Source organism: Tachypleus tridentatus, chromosome 9 (assembly GCF_004210375.1).
Source record: "Tachypleus tridentatus isolate NWPU-2018 chromosome 9, ASM421037v1, whole genome shotgun sequence".
NCBI lineage: Eukaryota > Metazoa > Arthropoda > Merostomata > Xiphosura > Limulidae > Tachypleus > Tachypleus tridentatus.
In genome coordinates this window covers 120,141,365-120,168,991 of record NC_134833.1, presented here as the reverse complement: position 1 = coordinate 120,168,991, position 27,627 = coordinate 120,141,365, and the positions used below count along the sequence as shown (strand labels likewise).

Sequence of the window (27,627 nt, the reverse complement as noted above, 5' to 3'; positions counted from 1 at the left end):
GAAACAGTTAGTACTTCTAGACAATATCCTGGCTTTTGTTAAGGTGAAACTCTCCACGAGCAAAATATATGTTTTCCAACTACAGGGTTCGCGTCGGCCAGCTTTTGGCACAAGATGATGATAGGTCTGCATTTCTGTCTCTTACATGAATAGTCATTGTGAGTTCTATCCTCAATGCCGCGGGGCTCGAGACAGGACCACGTGCTTTCGCGGCACGTATGGTGAACACATACCTCCTTCTCTGAACCAGCAATTAGGGGTCTCCATTGAGAACTTCAGGGCTAATTGCTTGGTAGATGCGCAGTCATAAAACCTGCTCACAGACCAATCGCTGGCCCCCGTTGAGCGTTAGCGAAGCTGGAACTGTAACTCCGTGGGCCAAGCTGCCATTTAGACTGTGTAGATTTCCGAAAGTGCAGTCCAAATCATATCTTTCGAACTACTTCTGCCGACAGTGGCAGTTAAAGATTCCCTTGTAAGCAAGCAGTCCTTCATTTAGCTCTGACGACTACAGTTATGGAAATAACCTGGGTATTCTGCATATGTGTTCTCGTAGCATCTCGGGTGAGTAAAACTTTAGTCGTCATTTTAGAATATATTAATATTCAGTTCACCCCTAAAGCCTGTATGGTATATTTATAAATACTTAATGTACAGCTTCACAAATCGTTTCAACCTGTTTTATTATATGAAAACTCATTTCTTAAACTGGGGAAATGTATATAAAATTTCTTTTTACCTTAAAAATATCCGTCTTGTTAAACGTAATTCGTTTTATGCAATGGTTTTCTCAATTGGAACTAAGCTTTATCGTTATTTATGAAATTTTGATAAGAGTTGATTGGGTACGATGCATTCAGTAATTCCTGTCTAGTTAAGAAACTAACACTAGATAATCTGTAGCATTAGTAGATTGTTTCGTTTAAATCTTTCGAAAAACCAAAAGACAGTTATACCGTAGCTGAAATCATTACTTTCCGAGTAACTGAAAATCAGTTACCTTGAATTAACTGAGAATTAAAAATGCCAATGGATAAAGATTTATTGGTGTATTGTTGATTTTAATTTTTAAAGTTAAGAAAAAAGGGTTATGAATTAACTTAAAGATACATTTAAATTTCTAAAAACAATAGAAAACACAATAAAAAGTGAAAGTCAATTATATTATTTGAAATACAAAATTAGATAATTGGCTATCTGTGCTTTGCCAACCCAACACCAAGATCCGGTTTTTAGCCCTACTAAGGAGCCAATGAGGGTCAAATAAGGTTTTATAGGCCTATAAAACTTAATACTGGTTTTGATTTTCAAAATAGCAAAATAAAGATTGTAATTAAGTGTTACATTTTAGTGAATACTCGTAAACAAATTAGAAAACCAAAAATTATTTGAAGGATATGTAAGAAACCACGGAAGTTTTTATATTGGAAGCTGCCTCTGACAATACTGACATCACGACTATCTTGAAAGCAAGTAAAAAAAAAAACTTGAAGTGACGATTTTCTCAAAATAAATGCTTTTTGTTGTTGGTTTTTTATCTAAATAAATAATATAGGGCTTTAAAATGACCTTACTGTTATTATATGTTCGAATTCAACTAACACAGCTTGCAATAAACAAGTTATGTATCATTTTTTTATGGCAAGCAAGCTCAAAATCAAAACTATACTTATAAAGTAAAAATATGATTTAAGTATCGGTAGACAGGAAAATTAAATCAGTTTTAACACATTCGTTTATTTAACTACTGCCCGTGTATTATGTCCTCATGAAAACTTAACAATAGAAAGGAATGAAATATTTACAATACTTACGTTTTAACAAATCCGAAACGTTTTATCATGGGGATTTATTTACACAACAAGAATTTTTATTATTATCTGATATTCATTATTAGATATCTTTAATCTTAGCTTTGTGTATAGATTCATATATATATACTGTTACCTGCATGTTATTAGTACTTAATGTCTGTTCCATTAAATGGTGTCTTGTTTATTTTGCAGAGGGTAACAGTAATTTGAAACTTACTGGCCGTTCTTGGGTTTATTAGTGCTTTATTCGGTTAAATTAGTCAATAGTTAATAAACACAAAGGTCCCTTTCTGAAAGAAAAATACGAAGACAAAACACAGAAATCAGACTAGTTCATTTTTTAGCAACCAAATCAGTTTCTCATTAATCGAGTCTTAACGAACAGTATTACTAAAATAAATCGTCCTTATTTTTGGTTGTTGTTTTTTTAACCTGAATTTTTACAAAACTTCGATATATTTTTATACAAACTGTAAACGTTACGTAAACGGAATTTTGAAATTGATGTTCTGAAGGGTTTTCAAGATAAAATTATCAGAGAAAAAAGTTGTTTGATATATATTGATGTAAAAAAAATGTCATGATATATAAAGAAATGAGCTCTCTTTCTGGGGGATCGCTAGCTCAGACGTTTCAAACCAGGATCACTCGGTTCTTAGGACTGACTTAATGATGTCGCTGCACGTGTAGTTATCCATATGCTATGTTTTTGTTTGCCAGAGGCACGAGCGAGTTGGTATCTTGATTCGGCAGGAAACACGTGTACAACGTCATCAGATAAGACAATGGTCTCTTGTCGAGATTTAATGGCGGTACTCTAAGGAGTAAACGAGGAGAGGTTTAAGTGTTTGTTTCACTTTTGCAGGACAAGCTAAACATGTGGATGGTAAAGAAAAATATACAACCCGCCACCAGGAACATAAGTGTGGAACACAAAAAACCTAAATTTTCAACAGCAATAGAATGGTTCGTTAACTGTGGAAGGAATAAAAGAGGTCGTTGAATTATTAAATGTTATCTTAAATTAAAATTACATGGTAAATTAGTCCACTTTTTACTCGCAAGCACTTCTAGGAAAAACGTACTAATTATATTATTGTATGACATGAAAATTCTCAGATTTTCTTCGATCTTATGACAGGTTTAGGAAGTTTCGTTTTATATATTGAATGTGTTTTAAAAGAAGTTGTTCCTTAATGTAATGTTGAAATATTTTTGAAAATAATAAATTGTAAGTATGAGGGCTGCGGGTTCGGATCTCCGTACCACCAAACGTGCTCGCCCTTTCTTTACTCGTTGGGAACTTATAATGTGACGGCTACTCCCACAAATCGTTGGTAAGAGTTGACGGTGGGTGGTGATGACTAGCTCTCTTTCTTCTAGTCTTTTCCTGCTGAATTAGGGATGGTTAATGCAGATAGCCCTCACGGAGCTTTGGGCGAAATTCAAACACTGATCTTCAATTGTGTTTTGTTTCATTAGTTAAAAACATTGCTAAAGTTTATTGCTATGGCTTGGTAGTGAAACTTCATTGTGAATGAAGCCTTCTTTAACTTTGAACTAACATGCTAAGGAAAAGGTCACTAGGCAACAGAATCTGTTGTCAATATTTTGGCTACTCTTAGCTGAATCTCGCTCACCCACAACTCAAAATACGAGGAACGTTTCTGTAACAAAGGAACGCGAACAGTAAATTCTCAGATCCACAGTCCGGACAGTTAAAACTAATAGGACACTTCTGGCCTAAAGTAACATATAAAAAGACAGGGTAGAATTGCATGTTTATTTTATGAAATCACATTGAAGTTAAAACAGGTCATCTTAATTAGTTATATTATGTTACTGATACGAACAAGCGTTTTAGGAAAATATATATTTGTTACCTTCGCATAGTTAGCATAATAACAGCTTTTTTTCTCGTCTTATTCTATGGGTCGCTCGACAGGTGCGGTGATCGATGACCTTATTCTCAAACCGTGTCTAATGAACCCCCCTCTCCAGCTAGCTTATCACGTGATTTCCCATACTTACGATGACATTGGACTGATCATACCTGTTTGCACTTTGCTTGTGTTCCAGCACGCAATCTGAGAGCAAAAAAGGGAAATTTATGAACGATTGTGATAATAATACGGGTACTGCAAACATCTGCATTCTTTATTCACAGAGTTGCTTTTAATGTTAAAAGATTAATTTGTAGCATAAATATAACAAGATGTGTTAGCCTATTTTAGTATGAATGATTTTCATTACGTTAGAATTGACAATTCAAGGTAGTATTTTTCCATAATTATGCCGTCAAAGAAACAAAATGTTTATGAATTTAGGTTTGATTTAGTATAGATTATTTTACATTGTTATCTTAACGTATGGATTGAGGACTAACCGAAATATTTACGATATGCTCACTTCTTGAGAAATTATTGGGTTTAAAACAACAGATTGTTTATAGCGAAGATTCGCAATTGAAACAATGTTTTCCAATCGTTATAAGTATATCCAATTAACTATGATCATACACTTAACGAACTGGTTGTAAATAAACTTGTAATTACTAGTAATTTCTAACTTTGTTGACCAAAATCTAAGCTACTAGTTTGAAACAACTACGACATTAAATTATGTTGGTGTAAGGGAAGAGTTATCTATTAACAGCTTTGAACATTTATGCACTTATACAAAAATGACATTTCGGACAAGGCACAAGACAAGTTAATGTCAACGTACATCATGAGATTTATAGCTCAACTTTCTACTTGAACATTAAAAAATGCTTAATTTGTGAGTTGTAGCTATACATCCATTATACTTAGTTATTTTAAATTGTTACCAATTTCAATATACCAAAGCTTATGATTAATATTTCTAAGTAAAGGATTTTATAATTATGAATGTATTTGGATGTTAATTTCTATATAATATTATTCACAATTAATTTATAAAAACTGCAGAAGTAAATGGTTAGTAAGTACAAATTTATGAAGCAATAAGCAAACGTATCTATTAGTCATTAAGGAAAACTGACGCCTTGATTGTAGGGTTCGTGTTATGATGGCAGTTTAAAAATGTCTATTCTGAGAATCTACAAAAAAAAATAAAGCCAGCAAAGACAGTGAAACTAAAATGCCCAAGACATAAAAAAAATCAAAAATTTCGTGTATAAAATTGGGAAAATTTCTGGCATGCATCAGTGAAATTATCTCATGGTTCAGATCAGGTTATTGGAAATCTTGCACAATGAAAACAAAAAACATTCTTTGCGACATGAATCACTTGAAGCTTGCAATGTGGTTCGCATCCTTTGTGGTCTACCTTATTAAATCGCTCAAGTTATCAGGTGTTTTTTCTCTCCATGGTAAAAATGAAAACCTTTTAACAAGGAATTTAGATTAACTCGTTTATTACCAAGAATGAGGAATAAAAACATTTCACAATAATTTGAATATTTTTTCTTATAAGATATCGTGTAAACATTATTACCAAAGAGAAAACTATTATTGCTTCCATTATAGTATAAAAGTTAAACGTATATTTATTGGAATCTAAAGAGAGGTAATCACGCGACAAGAGTAAAATATATTTACACTTGTTATAAGTTTATATTTTGAATATATGATACTACCAGTTATTCTAAACGTATTTTTATCGCTACACCTGTTGTCAACGTTCTGTGTACAGTAAGTAAAGCTTGTTCTGTCAGTCGATTACATGTTTCTTCTTTTTGTGTATTTATTAATAATTTGATTAACGTTGCTTATATTTTGAAGTAAAAACACTGGCTGGCGTTAGTGGTTTCATTTGCCACTTTAGAAAGGAATCACGACTGTCTAAATAAAATCAAAAGTATATTTCGCGGTATATTGAATACTGTTATTTCTTCAACAGTATAACTTGACTTAGGTTATTTCATTAGATGTATTCGCTTATACCTAATTTTCGGTAAAACTAAACAATACTTAACGTGGATAGTTGAATGTTAGCGGAAAATGTTACAGTAACGATTTTGTTATATGTATTGTCATTTTAAAGATTAAAGAACCTAGCAAAAGTATACGGACTGGTTTATTTTGAATTTCGCCCAAAGCTACACGAGGACTATCTGCGCTAACCGTTCCTAATTCAGCAGTGTAAGACCATAGAAAAATCAGCTAGTCATCACTGCCCATCGCCAACTCTTGGACTAGTCTTTTACTAACAAATAGTGAGATTCACGTCACATTATAACGTCCCCACGGGTGAAAGGGCGAGCATGTTTGGTGTAACGGGGATTCAAACTCGCGACCCTCAGATTATGAGTCGAGTGGCTTAACCACCTGGCCATGCCGGGCCCTATGGATTGGGAAACTAATAAAATCTTGTTCAGACAGTTATCCCACTGTCAAACCACGCTAACGACATTTAGACAAATACTAGTCTTCATCCGATTTTTTAAATACCTCAAAACCTTAAGTTAATCAATGTATTTAACACCTTTTTAATTTATACTAATAAAAGAAATGTAACTGTGAACAAAAAAGTTATTTTACAAAATATTATTTCACTTTAATTTTAGCAAAGTAGGTTTATTTTGTTGTGTGTATAAATACTACATTTCAAAGCTTGTCTAATTCGAATGTTTATTATATCTCTTAGCTTAAAATAAAGCGAACTCTTGAAATTAACGGTTCTGTAACATATTTCTTTAACATCACAGGTTGAACATATTAAAAGTGACGATCAGTTGAGTACAGTGCCATCTACAAACACGACAAAATGTGAGTTTTGTCCACCAGGTTTCAGAGTAGAACAACAGTGCACGGATATAAAGAAAACAACGTGCGTCCCCTGCCGTCCAGGAGAGACATTTTCAGCGACAGCTAACAACGAAGCAGTGTGTAAGAATTGCAGTGAATGTCCAGAACATACTTTACTGCATACAAAGTGCAACGTCACTCATGACACGGAATGCATTTGTGAGAAAGGGTTCTACTGGGACACCGAAACCAGAATGTGTCATCAGTGCGAGCTTTGCTCTCACGGATGGGGAGTAGCCAGACAGTGTTCCCCAACGAGGAATACCGTCTGCCGGAAGTGTCCACCTGGCACCTACTCTGGACTCCTGAGTGGTACCCTGGGGTGTGAGTTATGTACCACGTGCCGTGGTAACCAGGTCATGTTGCAAGAGTGCACGCCTATTCAAGACACCATCTGTATCGGTAATTTTTTCCACCGTGTTATATACAAAATAAAAGTTAAAAGAAGTCTCAGTGAGTGATATGCAAAATTCTATGATATGCATTTTAAAAATTTACCGGGAAGTCATTTTATTTACTTTTATAAACAGTTTCTTGCACGAGTAAGAATTTAAGTGCCTGATTTATTATTATTATTATATCGAAAGATAGCTACTTATAACAACTCTTTAATATATCACAACTGATTTCATTATTGTATATATCAGAGTTAAACCATGGTTTGTTGGATTGGAGTAGAAGTAAGAAACGGGCCCAAATGACAAAATACTCGATATATTGGACACCATCATCAGTTTATTTTTATCTGTAGTTTATGTTTTAAGCTGTTTTTTACTTAAAGACAAAGCAAATCAAGCAAAGTCCATAAGCGGAGTTTATGAAATACCACATGAACCAAGCAACTCTTTGAAGTAAGGAGTTATAGAAAACATGTCAATGAAGCAAATATTTTAACCATGAGTCGTAAAAATACGGAAATCAAGCAAAGCTTGTAATAAACGAAAATAATATAAAGTAACAAATTTTATTAAGTAATGTTTCTTGGTTATACATTTTGAAGTTTATCTGTTTATCACCTTCAATACGGTTCATCATTCCGTTTTGTCCAATGTTGCTAGTACAGCGGTAAGTCTACGGCTTTACAATGCTAAAATCAAGGGTTTGATTCCCCTCGGTGTTCTCAGCAGATAGCCCGATGTGGCTTTGCTATAAGAAAACACAACCCTATGTTGCGCAGTGTTCATGTTTTGCTAAACATATATCATGCTAGAAAAAAGTGAACCGGAGTTGATATCGCATGTACACAAGTTAACTTTAATGTGTATTGTTTTTCCTAATACCTGTTTCATACGTGTATTAGTTACTGTAACAGTTACGTGTTGTTCTACTGCAGAGGCTTGCTCATTTGCGCTCAAGGTCATTATTAAGTCGACTGAGGCAAACCCATTTCGCACCTGGCGGCCTCCACTTCATGACCTCTCACCAAATAATTACATTCTCTATTCAGCCAATGGTTATTCCATTTTTCGATTTTTCCATCCCCCTCCGATTCCTGTACGCTCGTGCTGAGTGTAGTTGTTTCTGGATTAGGTTAATGAATTTTATATGTGTATGGGATATAACATTACCTCGTTCTTAAAAATAAATATAGGACTGAGTGAAAATAAACATAATTGATATGAAGTGTCAAAAATTCCAGTATATTGGATACCAGAAAATATTACATAAGTTAAGTCACGTGTTTTGGGGGAAGGAGGGATATCTTCTCCGAACTGTTTCTCCCCCTCATTTATCAAAAACCTTCGAAGGGTTTAAGATTTTTAAAACGACAAGTTTGTTTTATTTCTAGTTAATTTGTAAAAACTACACAACGGGCTAACTGCTCTGCTCACCACGGGTATCGAAACAAAATGAGGTGAGAATGAACAGAAAGGTGACGATATGTTATTCGTTTTATTAAACTGATATTTTTATCAGTTCATGGGTGCGGCGCGAAAGTTGTTATAATAGAAATTATCCTAAGTAATATTTTCAAATGAAATACAAATTTTTATTTTTATAATCTTCACATTTGTCTTCTCGTTTAACTTTCTTTGTCTTATCGTTTCTGGTTGTTCACATTATGCACATGTGTTAATTACTTGGAGCTGATATAAGTTCATACCAAGCCGAGATGGCACATAGAAACCAATGTTGAACTCTGGCTACAAAAGGTGATGAGACTTATGACATGCATTTCTTGTACCGGATGTTAGTCTTATCTCAGATTAAGTCCAAGTCAACTCCTTGTACCATTGTATGGTTGGGTAGCTTAGTACGATTGGAGTAAGGTGTATTTTTTTTTTCATGACGCTGCAAAACCTCGAATTGACAACTTCCCAACCACGAATCCCGAGCACTAACAACATTGCCCAGTAATTTCTAATAGTCAGATGCCAGTAAAACTCTGTAGATATATTAGAATCGAGAAAGATTTTACGTGAAACCGTCTTCTTTCTTCTGATTAAAATATTCTGCAGTTCGCAGTTCAAGAACGTATAAAGCAGACATAATGATAGGACAAGTCAAAGCGATCCCGAATCGCCTTAAGATGCGCTTGGTAGGGGAGAAGACTCAGGCATCTGTCTGTGTACTATCATTTTGTTACTTGCACGTTAGAAAAACCAAGGAACCCTACATTTTTTACGTCTTAATGCTATAAAAATGTATTTTATGACTTTTCACGTCATCATTTCTCCCAAATTGTAGGATTGCAGGAGTTTTGCTTGTAAACTTCTGATTATTTAGCGACTGTGACACAGAATTCCAACGGGTGTTAAATTCTAGACGATCTAAAATATCAAAATAACAGAGGTGAAAGAACATTCGCAGACGACTATGAGTGTCGTTATTATAGTTTTTGTCCTACTTGAATATTTCATTGTAGTCTTAAGTCTTACCAGTAAAAGCACTATTAGTGAAATGTGTTTAAATTTTGAATGCAGTAAACTTTATAAAATATACATTACTCATTTAAAGAATTTCCATAATAGCTAATGCTGTAGTTGTTGTTTTTTGTTTGCTTTTTCTAATTTAGACTGTAAAATCAGAGGTGACATTGTTAATATATTTATGTGAGCATAACATTCGTGAATAATTTGTAAACTTTGCAGTTCAAACACATTTTCAGGCCAGAATGACACCTACAGTCATTACCTGTCCCTGCACGTAGGTAGACAATAAAGTTTCGGCACTTACGAAAAATACACATATGATTACCTGACCAAAGACCATTACTGTCTGTTTAGAATTTTACTCTTGGTTTCTAGATGAGTTGTTTAAGCAAAGTCACATTAGATTATCTGCTGACTCGAAATGACTTATGCTGTTTCAACCGGTGTTTTAACACAATTTTTCAACTACTTGTCCAAGAAGACAATAACGTATTTTCATGTTTTGCTCGATCCCATCTTATGAAACAGTTGTCTGTAGCTCAAAGATCAAAAGATGTGTGTAACATTAAACAATAAATCAAAGAAACGGGGAGAATAGAAATAATTCGACCTACGTATACAACTGATATTTAAAGATGTGCAAAGCCAGATGTTTAAAAATACCTTGTTCTTTACCTCCTAAAAATCGTTTTGAAGTGTTATTATGAAAGAAGCACACTGTAATCACCTTCAGAGTATAATGAAGCCAGCGATAAACCCTCGAGGCAACCTGGTTCTCAAAGTGTAATTATTAGAACAAAAAACAAAGACAACAAAAGAAGCATAACTGAGTTGAAATATTTTTCGGTTTTTTCTCGTCACGGCTTCAATATTTTTCAGCCATCAACGACAACAGCTGTCAGGCAAATCAGAGCGATATGATCGCAGTGTTAGCAAGTTTCTTCTAAAACCTGCGTAGAACAGCCGAACTGACTGAACAAGTTAAAAAACAAGGGGGGAGGAGGAGCAGAATTTCGCTTTCGATCGGTTGCTTTTTATTTCCGACAATATAAAACCTTGTCTCTCCATGCCCACGGTGAACACTGGCCTTTGTAATATATAAATTCACAAGGGGAAAAGACACAAAAGAAGCTTATTAATTTTTTCTGATGTTGTCATCACAGATTCTATAGCTTAGGTTTAATGGCGCGGAGAGGCCTGCAGGCCAGACCCTGTTCCGAATGATAATAGCTGTACAGTCACGAAAGAAACAACGTGAACTGAAACTGCTTTTATAAGCGCTTTCATAAAAGTTACTTAAGCCTTGGTAATGCGTGACAGAGGGTTATAGAAACATGGAATTTACACAGAAAATTTAAATTTAAATTCTATTTAAATAGAATAACTTACTACAAATGAAATAATTTAAATTTATCTCATGGCGTAACTCATGGGTGTGTTACCTATATTGGTACTTTTATTCTAAAAAAAACATACAGTTAGTCATAAACCGTTATCTGTATTAGTTGTTTGACTCTTATCGAATATTGTTTAGTACTGGATTAAAAACTAGCTTATTTGAAATAAAGATTTAATAGTTAATCTGCGTTTGGTTATTTGCCTAACAGAGAGTAGTAAGAACATTTCCCTTAAATCTAATCAGTGGTCTACAACTATGAACATAAAGAACCATTAGAGCAATTTAGCAACACCAAAGTTTATATAATGAGTAGGTTGCATTAGTTTCTACAATAGCAGAGCTGCTACTGGTTTAAAAACAAATGTGCACGTCATGTGTTCGAAATCACTTCCCTTTTTCTAACCTATGTCAATATTTTCTTCAGTAAATATATTTTTGTTCATACACCTATGTCAAAACAAGCAATTCTAATAGTCTAGCTTTCAATAGCATAGTCTTATTAAATAACATATAGCTGTTGCTTGAAATGTGTGACAGAGGTGATGCCCCATTTTAAAGTAGCGTATAAATAAAAACGAAAAACACTTATGTATTTTTATTTTCTCTATTTCATATCAAAAGATAAAGATCTTCATCAAAGAAGGCTCTTGCCAACAGATTTACCCGGCCAGGTGCCAAATAAAGTAATCAGTTACACTCAATACAACGTGATACCTGTTTACTGCACCATTTTAGTAGCAGTATTGCTGGGTGTTCTGGTGTTCTTAGTGCTTCGATGGAGACTACATCATACCAAGACCACTCACTGTAAGGAACTAGCACCTGGACACAGCCATGAAGAATCCTTAGACTCTAGCAAAAGAATGCTCCTTGCAGAGTCAGACCAGTCATTGAAATTGATCCCTGTACAGTCTTTTCCACAAACAGGTAAGTTTGTGGTTAGTGTTAGAAATGAATTTCGTAATCTACACCTTGATCTAATAGAAACCATGCAGAGTATTATTCCGAAAGCGCGTGTGAGTTTACTGTACGAAGTTCAGAGTTCACTCGTAGTGTTTTGACAATCTGAAGTCCAGGGTCAGAAGAAGTTCTAAGTGTACCAGACAGAGAGGCCAATTAAGTATTCTCGCTTTATCAAGCTAATAAATCAGTTATATTATTGAACGACTCTTCCACTGTACCAAATCCAGATTGGATCTTTGTTTCCTTTATTTTTTATCTTGGATTACAGATAGACTTTCGGATAGAATAAAGTCAGAAGTCCCAAAACAGTGGTAGTTTCATGTCCAAACCCAGCTGTTAATATAAACTAGTGATTAAGAGATTCTGTAAACACATTTTCAACAACAACAGATAAGAAATAATGACATAATGAATAAAACAAATATCGGTACATCCTCGCCACTAATCGGTATATAAGCATTGAATACAGAGCTGAACGGTTATTATTATTTCGTTTGTAACTCTACCGCAAAATGAAAACGTTTCTGCTTTTAAAACGATCATGAAAACTTTTGTTATATGTAAATAAGTATTATTTGTCTGAAATAAGATTTATAGAGGAAATAATATAGCTTTCAAAATGGATAAAAATAACAAGCAGTAATTAACATTTCATCTTTTAATCTCAATAGCAATGTTGAAAAGAAAGCTTAAGGAACTCTCGTCTGAAAAACAAATGGAGCTGGAAGCAAGCTTAAGTACGAAAAGACAAGATGGACGAGACTGGGTAGGATTAGCCAAACAATTAGGTATTTTATTTGTTCCATCTATTATAAAGTTGAAGCTTTCTTTCAGTTTGATAAAGTTAATTCGTTGTATTTTTTGTGAGAAACTATCTAGTACATCTTGAAGTTTCTGACATCAATTTATCACAGTAAATGTGCCCATAAGCCTCGTGTACCAGTTTTATATATAAAAAAAACACATTGTGATACGAGTCTTTAAAAAGTTAAGTATTTCATAGTTTTTAGTGTAGTGGATAGATATATAGTATTTATATAGTGTAAAATCATGTATACAAAGTTACCCAATGCAAGTTTTCCAACTGGTAGCGTTATTGCCGTTCATAATTGTTACAAAAAAACCCAGTTTGGTGAAGACGTAGTTACATTTTGCTTTTCACTAATTTTACCTTGATGTTTGCAGCTTCAAAAACATTATGGGTCTGTAAATGCGTTTTGCTTGGTTTTTAAGGTGCTTACAAGAGTTTTAATAATAAAACGTCATTGTTTTCATTTCTTAACAGGCCCTTCATGGCCAGGTGGTTAACAAAACTCCGTTATATGACTTTACAAGTTTCGACACTAGATGACAGATACGTATAGTATTGTGCATAAGAAGTTACTTGAATGTATCATGTCATTTCTTAAGGCCCAGCATGGCCGGGTGGTTAAGACACTCAACTCGTAATCTGAGGGTTGCGGGTTCGAATTCCCGTCACACCAAAAATGCGTACCCTTTTACCCGTGGGGACGTTATAATGTGACGGTCAATCCCACTATTCTTTGGTAAAAGAGTAGCTCAAGAATTGGCGGTGGGTTGTGATGACTAGCTACCTTCCCTCAAGTCTTACACTGCAAAATTAGTGACAGATAGCGCAGATACTTCTAGTGTAACCTTGCGCGAAAGTACAGCGGTATGTCTCCGGATTTACAACGCTAAAATCAGGGGTTCGATTCCCCTCGGTGGGCTGAGCAGATAGCCCTTTGTGGCTTTGCTATACGAAAAACACACAAAAACACACGTATTTAGTCGTTTTCGTAGAAAGAAAAACATCCTTGAATTTTAAGGAAATATTTGTTACATTGATAAATTCTTTATAAATAGTGAAGAAATCGTACTCAAAAAGAAATTGACAAATGACCTAATAGCAACAACAGAACTAAAGAGTGTGTTTCTTTTTCCTTAAGGTAAAGCCACATCGGGCTATTTTCTATCCAACGAAGGGAATCGAATCCTTGATTTTAGCGTTGTAATTCCGTAGACTTACCGCTGTTTCAGCGGGTGACAGAACTAAAGGAGTGAGATCATTAAACAATTTGTCTATTTGTGTTTGAATTTAAGCACGAAGCTACACAATGGGTTATCTGTGCTCTGCCCACCATGAATATCGACACCAGGTTTCTAGGAGTTGAAGTTCGCAGACATACCGCTGTGGCACTGAAGGGGGGACGAAAACAATTTATGGTAATCCAAAAAGAGCTAAAGAGAATAGCGTAAGAAATCTCTTCAACGGCCTTATATTATTACCACTTAATTTTGATTGTATAATTATCCTAGCTATGAGCTACATAGGCAGAAAATTCCAAGCAAATATAAAGTTTTACTACTAATAGTCAATGATGTGTCGTGTGAATATAAGTAAGCACAATTAACAAAACTATCAGATATAAGAAAAAAAACACGGTACTTTAATAGCGCCTAGATTGCAACTTACGTGTATAGATAGTATTTGTGTAGTGAGAGATATTTTATTAAAGTTTAAGCTGACCATCGTCGAAAAGGTTACGTATTTCTTAATATTAGCATTCGGTTTCTTTTTTGTGAAATGTCAGAACAGAAGTGTTACTAATACAACAAACAGAATAATTAAATGAAAGCAATCTATCTTATAAACAGATAAAACATAATGCCAACGCTGTTAGGCAGTGTTGTTTATTAACACTGTAAAATAATATAGGCTGTTAGGATCATTTAGTAATACATTGAGTCAATGGTTTTCTCTTGCATTTATTATGGTGACTATATTTATAATGGTCTGTATGTAATGATTATTTCCCTTGTCTAATTCTTCTAATATAAAATTAGATGTTACACGATTGCTACTGATACTATTTATATTGTTTTCACTTTTCACTATATATAATCACCTTTTATTCGTAACACTACGATATATTTCGTATTTATATATATATTTCAGCCTAAAGAAATATTTAAATCACTAAATATTTTATTTGATAAGCTTAATGCACTTGTAATTTTTTGTTTATGAGAATGTGTTTTAGAAGGCTCACGTAAATTAAGTAGGGTTTAAGCACTCTTTATATTTAAACTGTTCACTGCTAGAGCAAAATAAGAAAACTTTAACTTTCATATTTAACATTTTGTAAAGATATATTAATACAGATCAGGTACCGAGGCGTTGCTAAATTATTAAAAGGGCTCGGGACTTTGATGCAGGAAGTTTCGGCGTTTTAATATCGATGATAGCATTCGATTAATTTTCGTAACACCAACTAGGGATTTGGAGCACGGGCCCCGCGTGCCAGCACTTAGCAATCCTCCGTTGGCAGCGCTTAAGATGCTTGCAAAACATTTATTGCTAAGCTGATACACTAATACCATCAAAGTAAACAAAATTCTTTTGCAGGCAAATTCATTTAATTTAGCTGATACAAGCAACAATTTTTCTTGATTAATTCTAACTAATGCTAATATTTCTCAGGTTATTCCAAATCTACGATCTCTGCATTTGAAGACTTGGGAAATAACAATAACAAGAAAGGGCCTGCACACGAGTTGCTAATAGACTGGAGTAAATCTGACTATGCCACTATTGAGGTCCTCATCAGAGCCTTAATAGATCTGGGGCGTATGGATGTTGTTACTTTACTTCAACCAACATGTGAAAGAATGTATTCTCCTCTTCATCCAGATTGCATGGTGTGAATTCAACAGAATATACTGGTGTGATGTTAACAGAAGTGGAATGGTGGCAAATTATTTCACTCTTACGTCAATATCCTTGTTTTGAAAATACTCATAACCTTGAGGTGGTTGTTGTGATTAGAAATATTTATTGACTTTTCCACTTGTCATAAAACAGTCGGTTAAGTCTGAAAAGGAAACACAAAACTTGAAAGAATTATGGGAAGCCGCTAATTGCTATTTAACTACAAGCTTTGGAATATGTGAAGTGGTAACTAACAGAAAAATGTTGTAATGAATACCAGTAAAATTATTTTAAAACATTAATGAAATACATACAAAAGTTGCTAATAATTTAAAATCAAGTAACCTACTAAACTAGTTAAGTTCAATCTTTCATCTAAAAACGAGGTAGGTCAATTGTTCGTTGTAAAGTCACAGGGTAAGATCGCTGAATCTTTGACGCTAGTTCTTTGTTAGAAAATCAAGGTTTCTCTTTAAAAATGTCTCATAAGCTCAATTAAAACGTTATCAATATGTTTAGGTAATACTACAAATTACAGTAATAACTATCTTTTGTGAATAGCTATATTGTGCTCAAGAAATATTTGTGTAATAATAAATATAAATTAGATTAACACTAACACATTTTCACAACTAAGTTCCCAACATTTTACATTTCAACTGCAGAGGTAAACCAAAGTTAATATTTTTTATTTGTAATAAAGTTTAATACTTCATTTTTACCAGCAGTTTGTATAACCAGTATTACTAACGTTAGGTTTCAAATAACATTTTCATTTTTAGGGTCATTTGTGAAAATTGTCACGTGTAAGGTGTTTTATATTTGGTTTATTAGAAGAAAAATCTCAAAAAGCTAAATGTATTGGCAAAATAAAACCTGTAAATAGTGTAAATAATGTAAATTTTGGTATTCTTTTGAAATAAAAGTTTGTGTAATAAAAAAAATTCTTTTGTCTGGTGTTAAGGAATGAAATAAAAGACAGGGCAGATAAAATAACTTCAAAGCAGTTCCATTCAAAGAAACTTTTGATAGATAACAGGTTTTTGTGTTTAAGAAACATGCAAAAGCAAAAATGGACATCTTCAAATGTCAAAATATTTTTATTGAACGATTTCATAAACAGTACAGAAAGAGGCCAAACAAAATTCCAACTTTCATTTAGACACTGTCCTTTAACATCTACAGTAAAATACCAAAAGTAGGGTCATGTATCATTATTAAGTTAATATTCTTGTACAAAAGAAAACTGTTGGGGGAATATTAGTACACATTTGCTAACTGAAAAAATAAACACCAAAGTTGGTTTTGTCCAGGCCAGTATATCTGTCTAATACTCACACTGTTCAATATTATTTGACTTGCTACTTCACCTTATTAGTCTTTGGTTTTCTTTCATTCAAGTAAAACAAATTCTATTTCAACTGTATATACAATTGATTCAAATTAACAAACAGTTGCAGCTTCCTCTAGAGCCCCATTATTTTGCATTTAGTTGTCAGATTTATATTCTAAAACTAATTTGTTGGAATTTGCACATAGCTACAAATTTAGCTATCTATAATTTTGAAGTTGTAGACTAGAGAAAAGGCAGCTAATAGACACCAGCCACTGCCAAACTGTTGGGGCTACTCTTGTCAGACTGAAAGTGGGATTCGACCTTTGTTCTTATTCCCACCACCTCAAACTGTGGAATGCAATGTTCCATAATTTTATTCTTTGAGATAACAGGCCATGAACCATGGCAATTTGGCTCCACAATCTGGTATGATAACCACTAGACTACATTCAGCCCAATAAAAATAGTTTTATAAAAATATAACAGGTCAAAATGATTTAACCTGTTCACATGTTTTTCTTGGCATCTTACAAGTCAAACATTTATTTACTGAACTGTCACTTTTTGTCTAAACTGTGTTCATCAATACACAATAAATACTAACACTTGATTTTTATTATATAATGCAAAGCCATTAATTAAAGTCATCACTCAGTATTAATATTTTAAATAAGTTTTAAAATGTAGTTTCATACTGCACTCACTTTAGATAAAACAATTCAAGTTACATTTCTTTCAAACACTCACACAAACTTCATTAAAACCACACAAAATCGAACTGAAGAAAAACAGTTTATAACATAACTAAATTTACACCTCAATTAAGTAGTACACAGCTTTGCAATAAGAATATACATATATATTGCTTAATAAAGGGATATCTTGTAAAAACCAATCCCTGGTTGGTAATATAACCTAGCCTATTTTGTTTTGTGTTTTTTTACACTACCTTTTATCATTAGAATACATTAAAGCTCTTCAACAGATACAACTAAGCTCATAAAAATATACACAAAGTAACTTAAATTTGAGTTTAAGCACAAAGCTACACAATGGGCTATCTGTGCTCTGCCCACTACAGGTATCAAAACCCTGTTTCTTGCATTTTAAATCTGCAGACATGCCAATATGCCACTGGGAGGCAAGTACGTTAAGACTGCAGAGATTTGTGAATTATGTATTTTCTATAGTAAAAACGTTTTCAAGACTTGTCATGTTATTTTTGTAAGCAATGGGACCACTGCAGTCTTAATTATTAACCAATAATAAATACTTTTAGAGGTGTCAGAGGAAATTAACATGGAAATACAAAATTTTGAACAGAAGTCTAATTAAAATGTTCATGAAAGAAAAAAACAGTTTTCCAAGTTACAGATTTACTAATTATTTGTTTTCCAAGTTAATTTTAATTATACTTGCTCAATTTTCTTAATTGTTTTTATTACATAACTATGATAACTTAGTTCTTTTTATTTATTAAATTTGATTATTAAAATGATCAAAAGAATTTTATACAATAAAGGTTGTACAAGTGTCTTCTTACAGAAATAATTATCAAAAATATGGAAATATTCCAAAATAAAGATACTTGAAATGTGATACAAAAAAAATCTGCTTATAATATACACACACCAACAATTATATAACCATATTTAGTTAACATGTAAAAAAAATGAATGATTGTATATTAAGAGATGATAATAGGGAATTTGAGAGTTGCCAAATTCAGTTTTATCTATTTCTAGTTTTTATGCTTAAAAAGATTAACATTGCTTCTGATAATATTACATCTGATACAAAGATATAAATAGTACTCTATCATCACATATAGCTTCAATGAATGTGGAATAAATTTTTTTTAGAGTTATCACAATACGTATTTTATCATTTTTTATGAGAAATGACTGCAATATAAAACATTAACAGTTCTTTATCCAACATTCATCCATTCCACAAGTGAAACATGCAAGTTAATTATACAATAATAACTGAATGCTTGGCTAGAAACTATTATGTTATACAAGTGCCTCAGACTAATGACTTTTTATTTATCTTTCTGTTTCTACCTTGTCTCAAACAGGAAACTTCAGTTTTATACACAGAGAAAGGCAATATTGGAGTAAAAGAGCACACATGAAAAAAGGCTGTCTGGATAACTAAACTATTAATACTTGAGCAATCAGATAATCATCCATACCAAAATAAAATACTCAAATAGGCAAAAAGATTAATAATGTAATTAAATAACACCAAAACAGTTATGTGTAAGAAAATAAGAAGTAACTAAACAGAAACAGTTGGATATGAGATAAGATGCAACTAAGGCAGCACACTTCAGCCTCTCTTAAGTTAAGCATGAAGTAATCAGAGAATTATTTATAAAGAAATACAATATGACAAAATTATATGCAAGAAAGGTAACTAAATTGAAACAACTAGATTAACGTATGAGCAAAACAAAACGAAATAACTACAGCACCTCTCATTTAACACGAACCATGTATCGAATACATTATTCATAAGCCAAAACTTACCAGACACAAGATACCTTAAAACAGTTTTTGCATGCTTTCTCAGTTATAGTCACCTTCTAAAAATAATACAATGATTTGCCTGGATGGCAGACATTGTAGCAATGTCTTAACAGTACATCTTTTACTTAGTTTCAGTGAGGAATTCGCTTTACTTCAATGTAGTAGACGTAGCAACTTGCAGTTAAGACTGAAGAATACTTTACACACTCACTGTGTTTACAAATTTCAACATATAGCCGAGTGCTTCTCAATTGCTTTCATAGTTGTCTTTTCTTACACAGTTCACTCAGTTTTATCACTAGATATAATAGGATCCTCTTTCTTGTCATCAAGAGATAATTTTGAAGATTCTCAATGTGAACAGTCTTTTTCAATGGCCCCTGCTCCACTTCCATTGTTGCTATCATTATCTTTACTCTTGCTTGGCTGATCAAGTGTCTTCAATTTAATCACATCTTTAGGGCTAGTTTCTGATGCATATAATTCAAAACTACATTAGTTAGTTTAAACGTCATTATCACTTAATAATGAATGGATAATTTTATTGATGATGAGAAACCCACTTGAAATAAAAATGTTTCTCACAACAGTTGGTATGGATATTAACACTTACTGATAAGCAGAGAACAATATTTCAACCTTCCAAAGATGTTAACCTGAAGATGACCCAGGAAGGTTGAAAACATTGTCTGGTTATCAGTAAAAGTGTTAATACCCATACCAGCCATTTTGAGAATGAAAAACTTGATGTCATAAAAAGCCCTTCCTAATCCCCAGTATCTGGTACGTGACTCTGGAACATTAAGTGACAACTGAAAAGACAAGAGAATTTCAAGTAATTTTCCATCATGTTTCAAAGTAACTTTATTTTCCTAATCCCTTCCTCCATTTCTTTAACCCTTACAATACAAGACAGAATGGCCAAACAAATTTTGTTTGGCTATGTGGTAATATTTAATAAAACAGCTTTAGAAGAGAGGGAGAGACCAGAGATTTCTTATGTTTGCCTGACAAGAATAATAATCTCACATATGATAAATAAAATATCTGACAACCTAAAACACTAACATCATTTTTTAGAACCTGTTAAAGCTCACTGTCCAACCTTCAAGTATATATGGTTACACTCCACAAAAAGTTGCAAGTTCTACCTCAAAACCCCTTTAAATCAATTCTGAATAGGGTTGTAGGCTTTTTGTATTCTGACTGCCATATACATAACTGAGAATTGTTCATTTTTGGAACCATTTTCCATCACATATTCAAATCTATTTGTTATTCTATCAGCTAATAGTAAAGGCAGGAAGCTACAATAAACTATTAATTTATTAAGGATAATTTAAGAAAGGAATGGAAATAGAAAAAATAAAAAACATTTAGTAATTATTACTTTGTTATAATGGGCTCAAAATATGCTATTACCTCCATCAAGTAAGCAAAAAAACACCTTGTTTTATTTATTAAAAATATAGTTGGTAATTTTATTTTGTCACAAGGTGACTAAAAAGGACGTAGGTTCCTGTAATTATAAAAACAGCTGTCACAGATTACTAAAAGATACAAAGTTAGTTTTTAATTATAAACTGATTTTATTCACTTTCTTCTTTTATGAACTTATCATTAATTCGAGTGTATTCAATAAAAGCAAAAATAACATTAAATTCTTTTAACACCTCACAAAAAATTCATCAACTACAATATATCAAAGTTATGTAATATGTTGGTCACTTAGTTAAGCCACATCTACCTCAGACCATCTTTAAAACCTTTTCTTTACCCATTACTCATTGTTATTATTTTTAGCAGCATTTCTAATATCAATGATCAACACCCTTTAGTAATTTCTTTATCAAAAGTTTTAAATAAAGCATCAAAATGTAAGCCTAACTTGAAACGTTATCAAAGTAATTTAATTCATACTTCCTAGTTAGTACTTTCACTATTCTTTATCACCAGTACCCATTTAACCATTAGGGTTAAATTATCTAGTTGAAATGAACTGGTTACCCACGACATTGCATAAGACCACAATTATCAGGGACTTAAAGCAACCGGAACACTTGTACCTTGGAAATATTCAGTGCTTTCAATACAAAAACTACTTCTGCTACTCACTGTAGAAAATTAATGAAATCAGTATCCTGGGATACAAATAATCAAAGTATTTGTTTTTAAAACAAAACAAATATTTAACTATTACAACTCCATTCCTAGGGCTATATATGTTCCACTAACCTAATATTTTCATTTTTAAGTACATACAATAAAGTTGTGGCAGTTAGGTATCAGTTATTTTAATGTTTGGTAGCCTATACCACGACCAAAAATCTAATTATTAAATAGATCTTTTACTTTTTTATTAATAAACATCAATTACAAATTAGTTCTTATCCTAAGCAGAAATGAATAAAACCATATAACTCGAGCACTCTTGAAAGGTAGATTTTCTTTTTCAGGGAGAAATAGAGAATGGTCAGAAGTGCTGGGTTAATAACAAGAATTACTGTTGGAAGAAGAGTGCTGGGTTAATAACAAGAATTACTGTTGGAAGAAGAGTGCTGGGTTAATAACAAGTCTTACTGTTGGAAGAAGAGTGCTGGGTTAATAACAAGAATTACTGTTGGAAGAAGAGTGCTGGGTTAATAACAAGAATTACTGTTGGAAGAAGAGTGCTGGGTTAATAACAAGAATTACTGTTGAAAGAAGAGTGCTGAGTTAATAACAAGAATTACTGTTGGAAGAAGAGTGCTGAGTTAATAACAAGAATTACTGTTGGAAGAAGAGTGCTGAGTTAATAACAAGAATTACTGTTGGAAGAAGAGTGCTGGGTTAATAACAAGAATTACTGTTGGAAGAAGAGTGCTGGGTTAATAACAAGAATTACTGTTGGAAGAAGAGTGCTGGGTTAATAACAAGAATTACTGTTGAAAGAAGAGTGCTGGGTTAATAACAAGAATTACTGTTGGAAGAAGAGTGCTGGGTTAATAACAAGAATTACTGTTGGAAGAAGAGTGCTGGGTTAATAACAAGAATTACTGTTGGAAGAAGAGTGCTGGGTTAATAACAAGAATTACTGTTGGAAGAAGAGTGCTGGGTTAATAACAAGAATTACTGTTGGAAGAAGAGTGCTGGGTTAATAACAAGAATTACTGTTGGAAGAAGAGTGCTGGGTTAATAACAAGAATTACTGTTGGAAGAAGAGTGCTGGGTTAATAACAAGAATTACTGTTGAAAGAAGAGTGCTGGGTTAATAACAAGAATTACTGTTGGAAGAAGAGTGCTGGGTTAATAACAAGAATTACTGTTGGAAGAAGAGTGCTGGGTTAATAACAAGAATTACTGTTGGAAGAAGAGTGCTGGGTTAATAACAAGAATTACTGTTGGAAGAAGAGTGCTGGGTTAATAACAAGAATTACTGTTGAAAGAAGAGTGCTGGGTTAATAACAAGAATTACTGTTGGAAGAAGAGTGCTGGGTTAATAACAAGAATTACTGTTGGAAGAAGAGTGCTGGGTTAATAACAAGAATTACTGTTGGAAGAAGAGTGCTGGGTTAATAACAAGAATTACTGTTGGAAGAAGAGTGCTGCTGGTTAATAACAAGAATTACTGTTGGAAGAAGAGTGCTGGGTTAATAACAAGAATTACTGTTGGAAGAAGAGTGCTGGGTTAATAACAAGAATTACTGTTGGAAGAAGAGTGCTGGGTTAATAACAAGAATTACTGTTGGAAGAAGAGTGCTGGGTTAATAACAAGAATTACTGGAAGAAGAGTGCTGGAAGAAGAGTGCTGGGTTAATAACAAGAATTACTGTTGGAAGAAGAGTGCTGGGTTAATAACAAGAATTACTGTTGGAAGAAGAGTGCTGGGTTAATAACAAGAATTACTGTTGGAAGAAGAGTGCTGGGTTAATAACAAGAATTACTGTTGGAAGAAGAGTGCTGGGTTAATAACAAGAATTACTGTTGGAAGAAGAGTGCTGGGTTAATATTACTGTTGGAAGAAAGTTAATAACAAGTCTTACTGTTGGAAGAAGAGTGCTGGGTTAATAACAAGAATTACTGTTGGAAGAAGAGTGCTGGGTTAATAACAAGAATTACTGTTGGAAGAAGAGTGCTGGGTTAATAACAAGTCTTACTGTTGGAAGAAGAGTGCTGGGTTAATAACAAGAATTACTGTTGGAAGAAGAGTGCTGGGTTAATAACAAGAATTACTGTGAGTGGTTAATACTGTTGGAAGAAGAGTGCTGGGTTAATAACAAGAATTACTGTTGGAAGAAGAGTGCTGGGTTAATAACAAGAATTACTGTTGGAAGAAGAGTGCTGGGTTAATAACAAGAATTACTGTTGGAAGAAGAGTGCTGGGTTAATAACAAGAATTACTGTTGGAAGAAGAGTGCTGGGTTAATAACAAGAATTACTGTTGGAAGAAGAGTGCTGGGTTAATAACAAGAATTACTGTTGGAAGAAGAGTGCTGGGTTAATAACAAGTCTTACTGTTGGAAGAAGAGTGCTGGGTTAATAACAAGAATTACTGTTGGAAGAAGAGTGCTGGGTTAATAACAAGAATTACTGTTGGAAGAAGAGTGCTGGGTTAATAACAAGAATTACTGTTGGAAGAAGAGTGCTGGGTTAATAACAAGAATTACTGTTGGAAGAAGAGTGCTGGGTTAATAACAAGTTAATAACAATTACTGTTGGAAGAAGAGTGCTGGGTTAATAACAAGAATTACTGTTGGAAGAAGAGTGCTGGGTTAATAACAAGAATTACTGTTGGAAGACTGTTGGAAGAAGAGTGCTGGGTTAATAACAAGAATTACTGTTGGAAGAAGAGTGCTGGGTTAATAACAAGAATTACTGTTGGAAGAAGAGTGCTGGGTTAATAACAAGAATTACTGTTGGAAGAAGAGTGCTGGGTTAATAACAAGAATTACTGTTGGAAGAAGAGTGCTGGGTTAATAACAAGAATTACTGTTGGAAGAAGAGTGCTGGGTTAATAACAAGAATTACTGTTGGAAGAAGAGTGCTGGGTTAATAACAAGAATTACTGTTGGAAGAAGAGTGCTGGGTTAATAACAAGAATTACTGTTGGAAGAAGAGTGCTGGGTTAATAACAAGAATTACTGTTGGAAGAAGAGTGCTGGGTTAATAACAAGAATTACTGTTGGAAGAAGAGTGCTGGGTTAATAACAAGAATTAATTACTGTTGGAAGAAGAGTGCTGGGTTAATAACAAGAATTACTGTTGGAAGAAGAGTGCTGGGTTAATAACAAGAATTACTGTTGGAAGAAGAGTGCTGGGTTAATAACAAGAATTACTGTTGGAAGAAGAGTGCTGGGTTAATAACAAGAATTACTGTTGGAAGAAGAGTGCTGGGTTAATAACAAGAATTACTGTTGGAAGAAGAGTGCTGGGTTAATAACAAGAATTACTGTTGGAAGAAGAGTGCTGGGTTAATAACAAGAATTACTGTTGGAAGAAGAGTGCTGGGTTAATAACAAGAATTACTGTTGGAAGAAGAGTGCTGGGTTAATAACAAGAATTACTGTTGGAAGAAGAGTGCTGGGTTAATAACAAGAATTACTGTTGGAAGAAGAGTGCTGGGTTAATAACAAGTCTTACTGTTGGAAGAAGAGTGCTGGGTTAATAACAAGAATTACTGTTGGAAGAAGAGTGCTGGGTTAATAACAAGAATTACTGTTGGAAGAAGAGTGCTGGGTTAATAACAAGAATTACTGTTGGAAGAAGAGTGCTGGGTTAATAACTGTTGGAAAAAGTGCTGGGTTAATAACAAGAATTACTGTTGGAAGAAGAGTGCTGGGTTAATAACAAGAATTACTGTTGGAAGAAGAGTGCTGGGTTAATAACAAGAATTACTGTTGGAAGAAGAGTGCTGGGTTAATAACAAGAATTACTGTTGGAAGAAGAGTGCTGGGTTAATAAGAAAGTGCTGGGTTAATAACAAGAATTACTGTTGGAAGAAGAGTGCTGGGTTAATAACAAGAATTAACTGTTGGAAGAAGAGTGCTGGGTTAATAACAAGTCTTACTGTTGGAAGAAGAGTGCTGGGTTAATAACAAGAATTACTGTTGGAAGAAGAGTGCTGGGTTAATAACAAGTCTTACTGTTGGAAGAAGAGTGCTGGGTTAATAACAAGTCTTACTGTTGGAAGACGAGTGCTGGGTTAATAACAAGAATTACTGTTGGAAGAAGAGTGCTGGGTTAATAACAAGAATTACTTACTGTTGGAAGAAGAGTGCTGGGTTAATAACAAGAATTACTGTTGGAAGAAGAGTGCTGGGTTAATAACAAGAATTACTGTTGGAAGAAGAGTGCTGGGTTAATAACAAGAATTACTGTTGGAAGAAGAGTGCTGGGTTAATAACAAGAATTACTGTTGGAAGAAGAGTGCTGGGTTAATAACAAGAATTACTGTTGGAAGAAGAGTGCTGGGTTAATAACAAGAATTACTGTTGGAAGAAGAGTGCTGGGTTAATAACAAGAATTACTGTTGGAAGAAGAGTGCTGGGTTAATAACAAGAATTACTGTTGGAAGAAGAGTGCTGGGTTAATAACAAGAATTACTGTTGGAAGAAGAGTGCTGGGTTAATAACAAGAATTACTGTTGGAAGAAGAGTGCTGGGTTAATAACAAGTTAATTACTGTTGGAAGAAGAGTGCTGGGTTAATAACAAGAATTACTGTTGGAAGAAGAGTGCTGGGTTAATAACAAGAATTACTGTTGGAAGAAGAGTGCTGGGTTAATAACAAGAATTACTGTTGGAAGAAGAGTGCTGGGTTAATAACAAGAATTACTGTTGGAAGAAGAGTGCTGGGTTAATAACAAGAATTACTGTTGGAAGAAGAGTGCTGGGTTAATAACAAGAATTACTGTTGGAAGAAGAGTGCTGGGTTAATAACAAGAATTACTGTTGGAAGAAGAGTGCTGGGTTAATAACAAGAATTACTGTTGGAAGAAGAGTGCTGGGTTAATAACAAGAATTACTGTTGGAAGAAGAGTGCTGGGTTAATAACAAGAATTACTGTTGGAAGAAGAGTGCTGGGTTAATAACAAGAATTACTGTTGGAAGAAGTTAATAACAAGTGCTGGGTTAATAACAAGTTAATAACAATTACTGTTGGAAGAAGAGTGCTGGGTTAATAACAAGAATTACTGTTGGAAGAAGAGTGCTGGGTTAATAACAAGAATTACTGTTGGAAGAAGAGTGCTGGGTTAATAACAAGTCTTACTGTTGGAAGAAGAGTGCTGGGTTAATAACAAGAATTACTGTTGGAAGAAGAGTGCTGGGTTAATAATTACAAGACGAGTGCTGGGTTAATAACAAGAATTACTGTTGGAAGAAGAGTGCTGGGTTAATAACAAGAATTACTGTTGGAACTGTTGGAAGAGAGTGCTGGGTTAATAACAAGAATTACTGTTGGAAGAAGAGTGCTGGGTTAATAACAAGAATTACTGTTGGAAGAAGAGTGCTGGGTTAATAACAAGAATTACTGTTGGAAGAAGAGTGCTGGGTTAATAACAAGAATTACTGTTGGAAGAAGAGTGCTGGGTTAATAACAAGAATTACTGTTGGAAGAAGAGTGCTGGGTTAATAACAAGAATTACTGTTGGAAGAAGAGTGCTGGGTTAATAACAAGAATTACTGTTGGAAGAAGAGTGCTGGGTTAATAACAAGAATTACTGTTGGAAGAAGAGTGCTGGGTTAATAACAAGAATTACTGTTGGAAGAAGAGTGCTGGGTTAATAACAAGAATTACTGTTGGAAGAAGAGTGCTGGGTTAATAACAAGAATTACTGTTGGAAGAAGAGTGCTGGGTTAATAACAAGAATTACTGTTGGAAGAAGAGTGCTGGGTTAATAACAAGAATTACTGTTGGAAGAAGAGTGCTGGGTTAATAACAAGAATTACTGTTGGAAGAAGAGTGCTGGGTTAATAACAAGAATTACTGTTGGAAGAAGAGTGCTGGGTTAATAACAAGAATTACTGTTGGAAGAAGAGTGCTGGGTTAATAACAAGAATTACTGTTGGAAGAAGAGTGCTGGGTTAATAACAAGAATTACTGTTGGAAGAAGAGTGCTGGGTTAATAACAAGGGTTAATAAGAAGAGTGCTGGGTTAATAACAAGAATTACTGTTGGAAGAAGAGTGCTGGGTTAATAACAAGAATTACTGTTGGAAGAAGAGT

General features: G+C 33.7%; 2 protein-coding genes across 18 annotated transcripts in view; one reads left to right on the top strand and one right to left on the bottom strand.

The window, feature by feature from the left end:
• Positions 1 to 246: 246 nt before the first annotated feature.
• LOC143226200 (tumor necrosis factor receptor superfamily member 16-like) lies at positions 247 to 18,763 on the top strand. Its single transcript, XM_076456867.1, has 5 exons — positions 247 to 564; positions 6,508 to 7,009; positions 11,501 to 11,806; positions 12,514 to 12,630; positions 15,327 to 18,763. The coding sequence occupies exons 1-5, from the start codon at positions 517 to 519 to the stop codon at positions 15,548 to 15,550; spliced, it is 1,197 nt and encodes a 398-aa protein (XP_076312982.1). The 5' UTR covers positions 247 to 516; the 3' UTR covers positions 15,551 to 18,763.
• The window catches only part of LOC143226198 (uncharacterized), a 110,825-nt gene continuing 98,777 nt past the window's right edge, over positions 15,580 to 27,627 (bottom strand). For 13 of the 17 annotated variants that reach the window (XM_076456853.1, XM_076456849.1, XM_076456858.1 and 10 more), the window contains one exon: positions 16,636 to 19,894. In XM_076456853.1, the coding sequence (XP_076312968.1) occupies positions 19,776 to 19,894 (119 nt within the window). In that variant the 3' untranslated portion in view covers positions 16,636 to 19,775. Of the gene's footprint in view, positions 15,718 to 16,635; positions 20,237 to 27,627 lie in introns of those variants that run through there. The other 4 variants (XM_076456861.1, XM_076456863.1, XM_076456866.1 and 1 more) reach the window with 2 other exon arrangements.

Excerpts from the sequence above, each read along its gene's own strand:
- LOC143226200 (XM_076456867.1), top strand. The coding sequence starts at position 517 with ATGGAAATAACCTGGGTATTCTGCATATGTGTTCTCGTAGCATCTCGG. Across the intron at positions 565-6,507 it reads GTGTTCTCGTAGCATCTCGG|GTTGAACATATTAAAAGTGA; the intron begins GTGAGTAAAACT and ends TTAACATCACAG. Across the intron at positions 12,631-15,326 it reads AGGATTAGCCAAACAATTAG|GTTATTCCAAATCTACGATC; the intron begins GTATTTTATTTG and ends AATATTTCTCAG.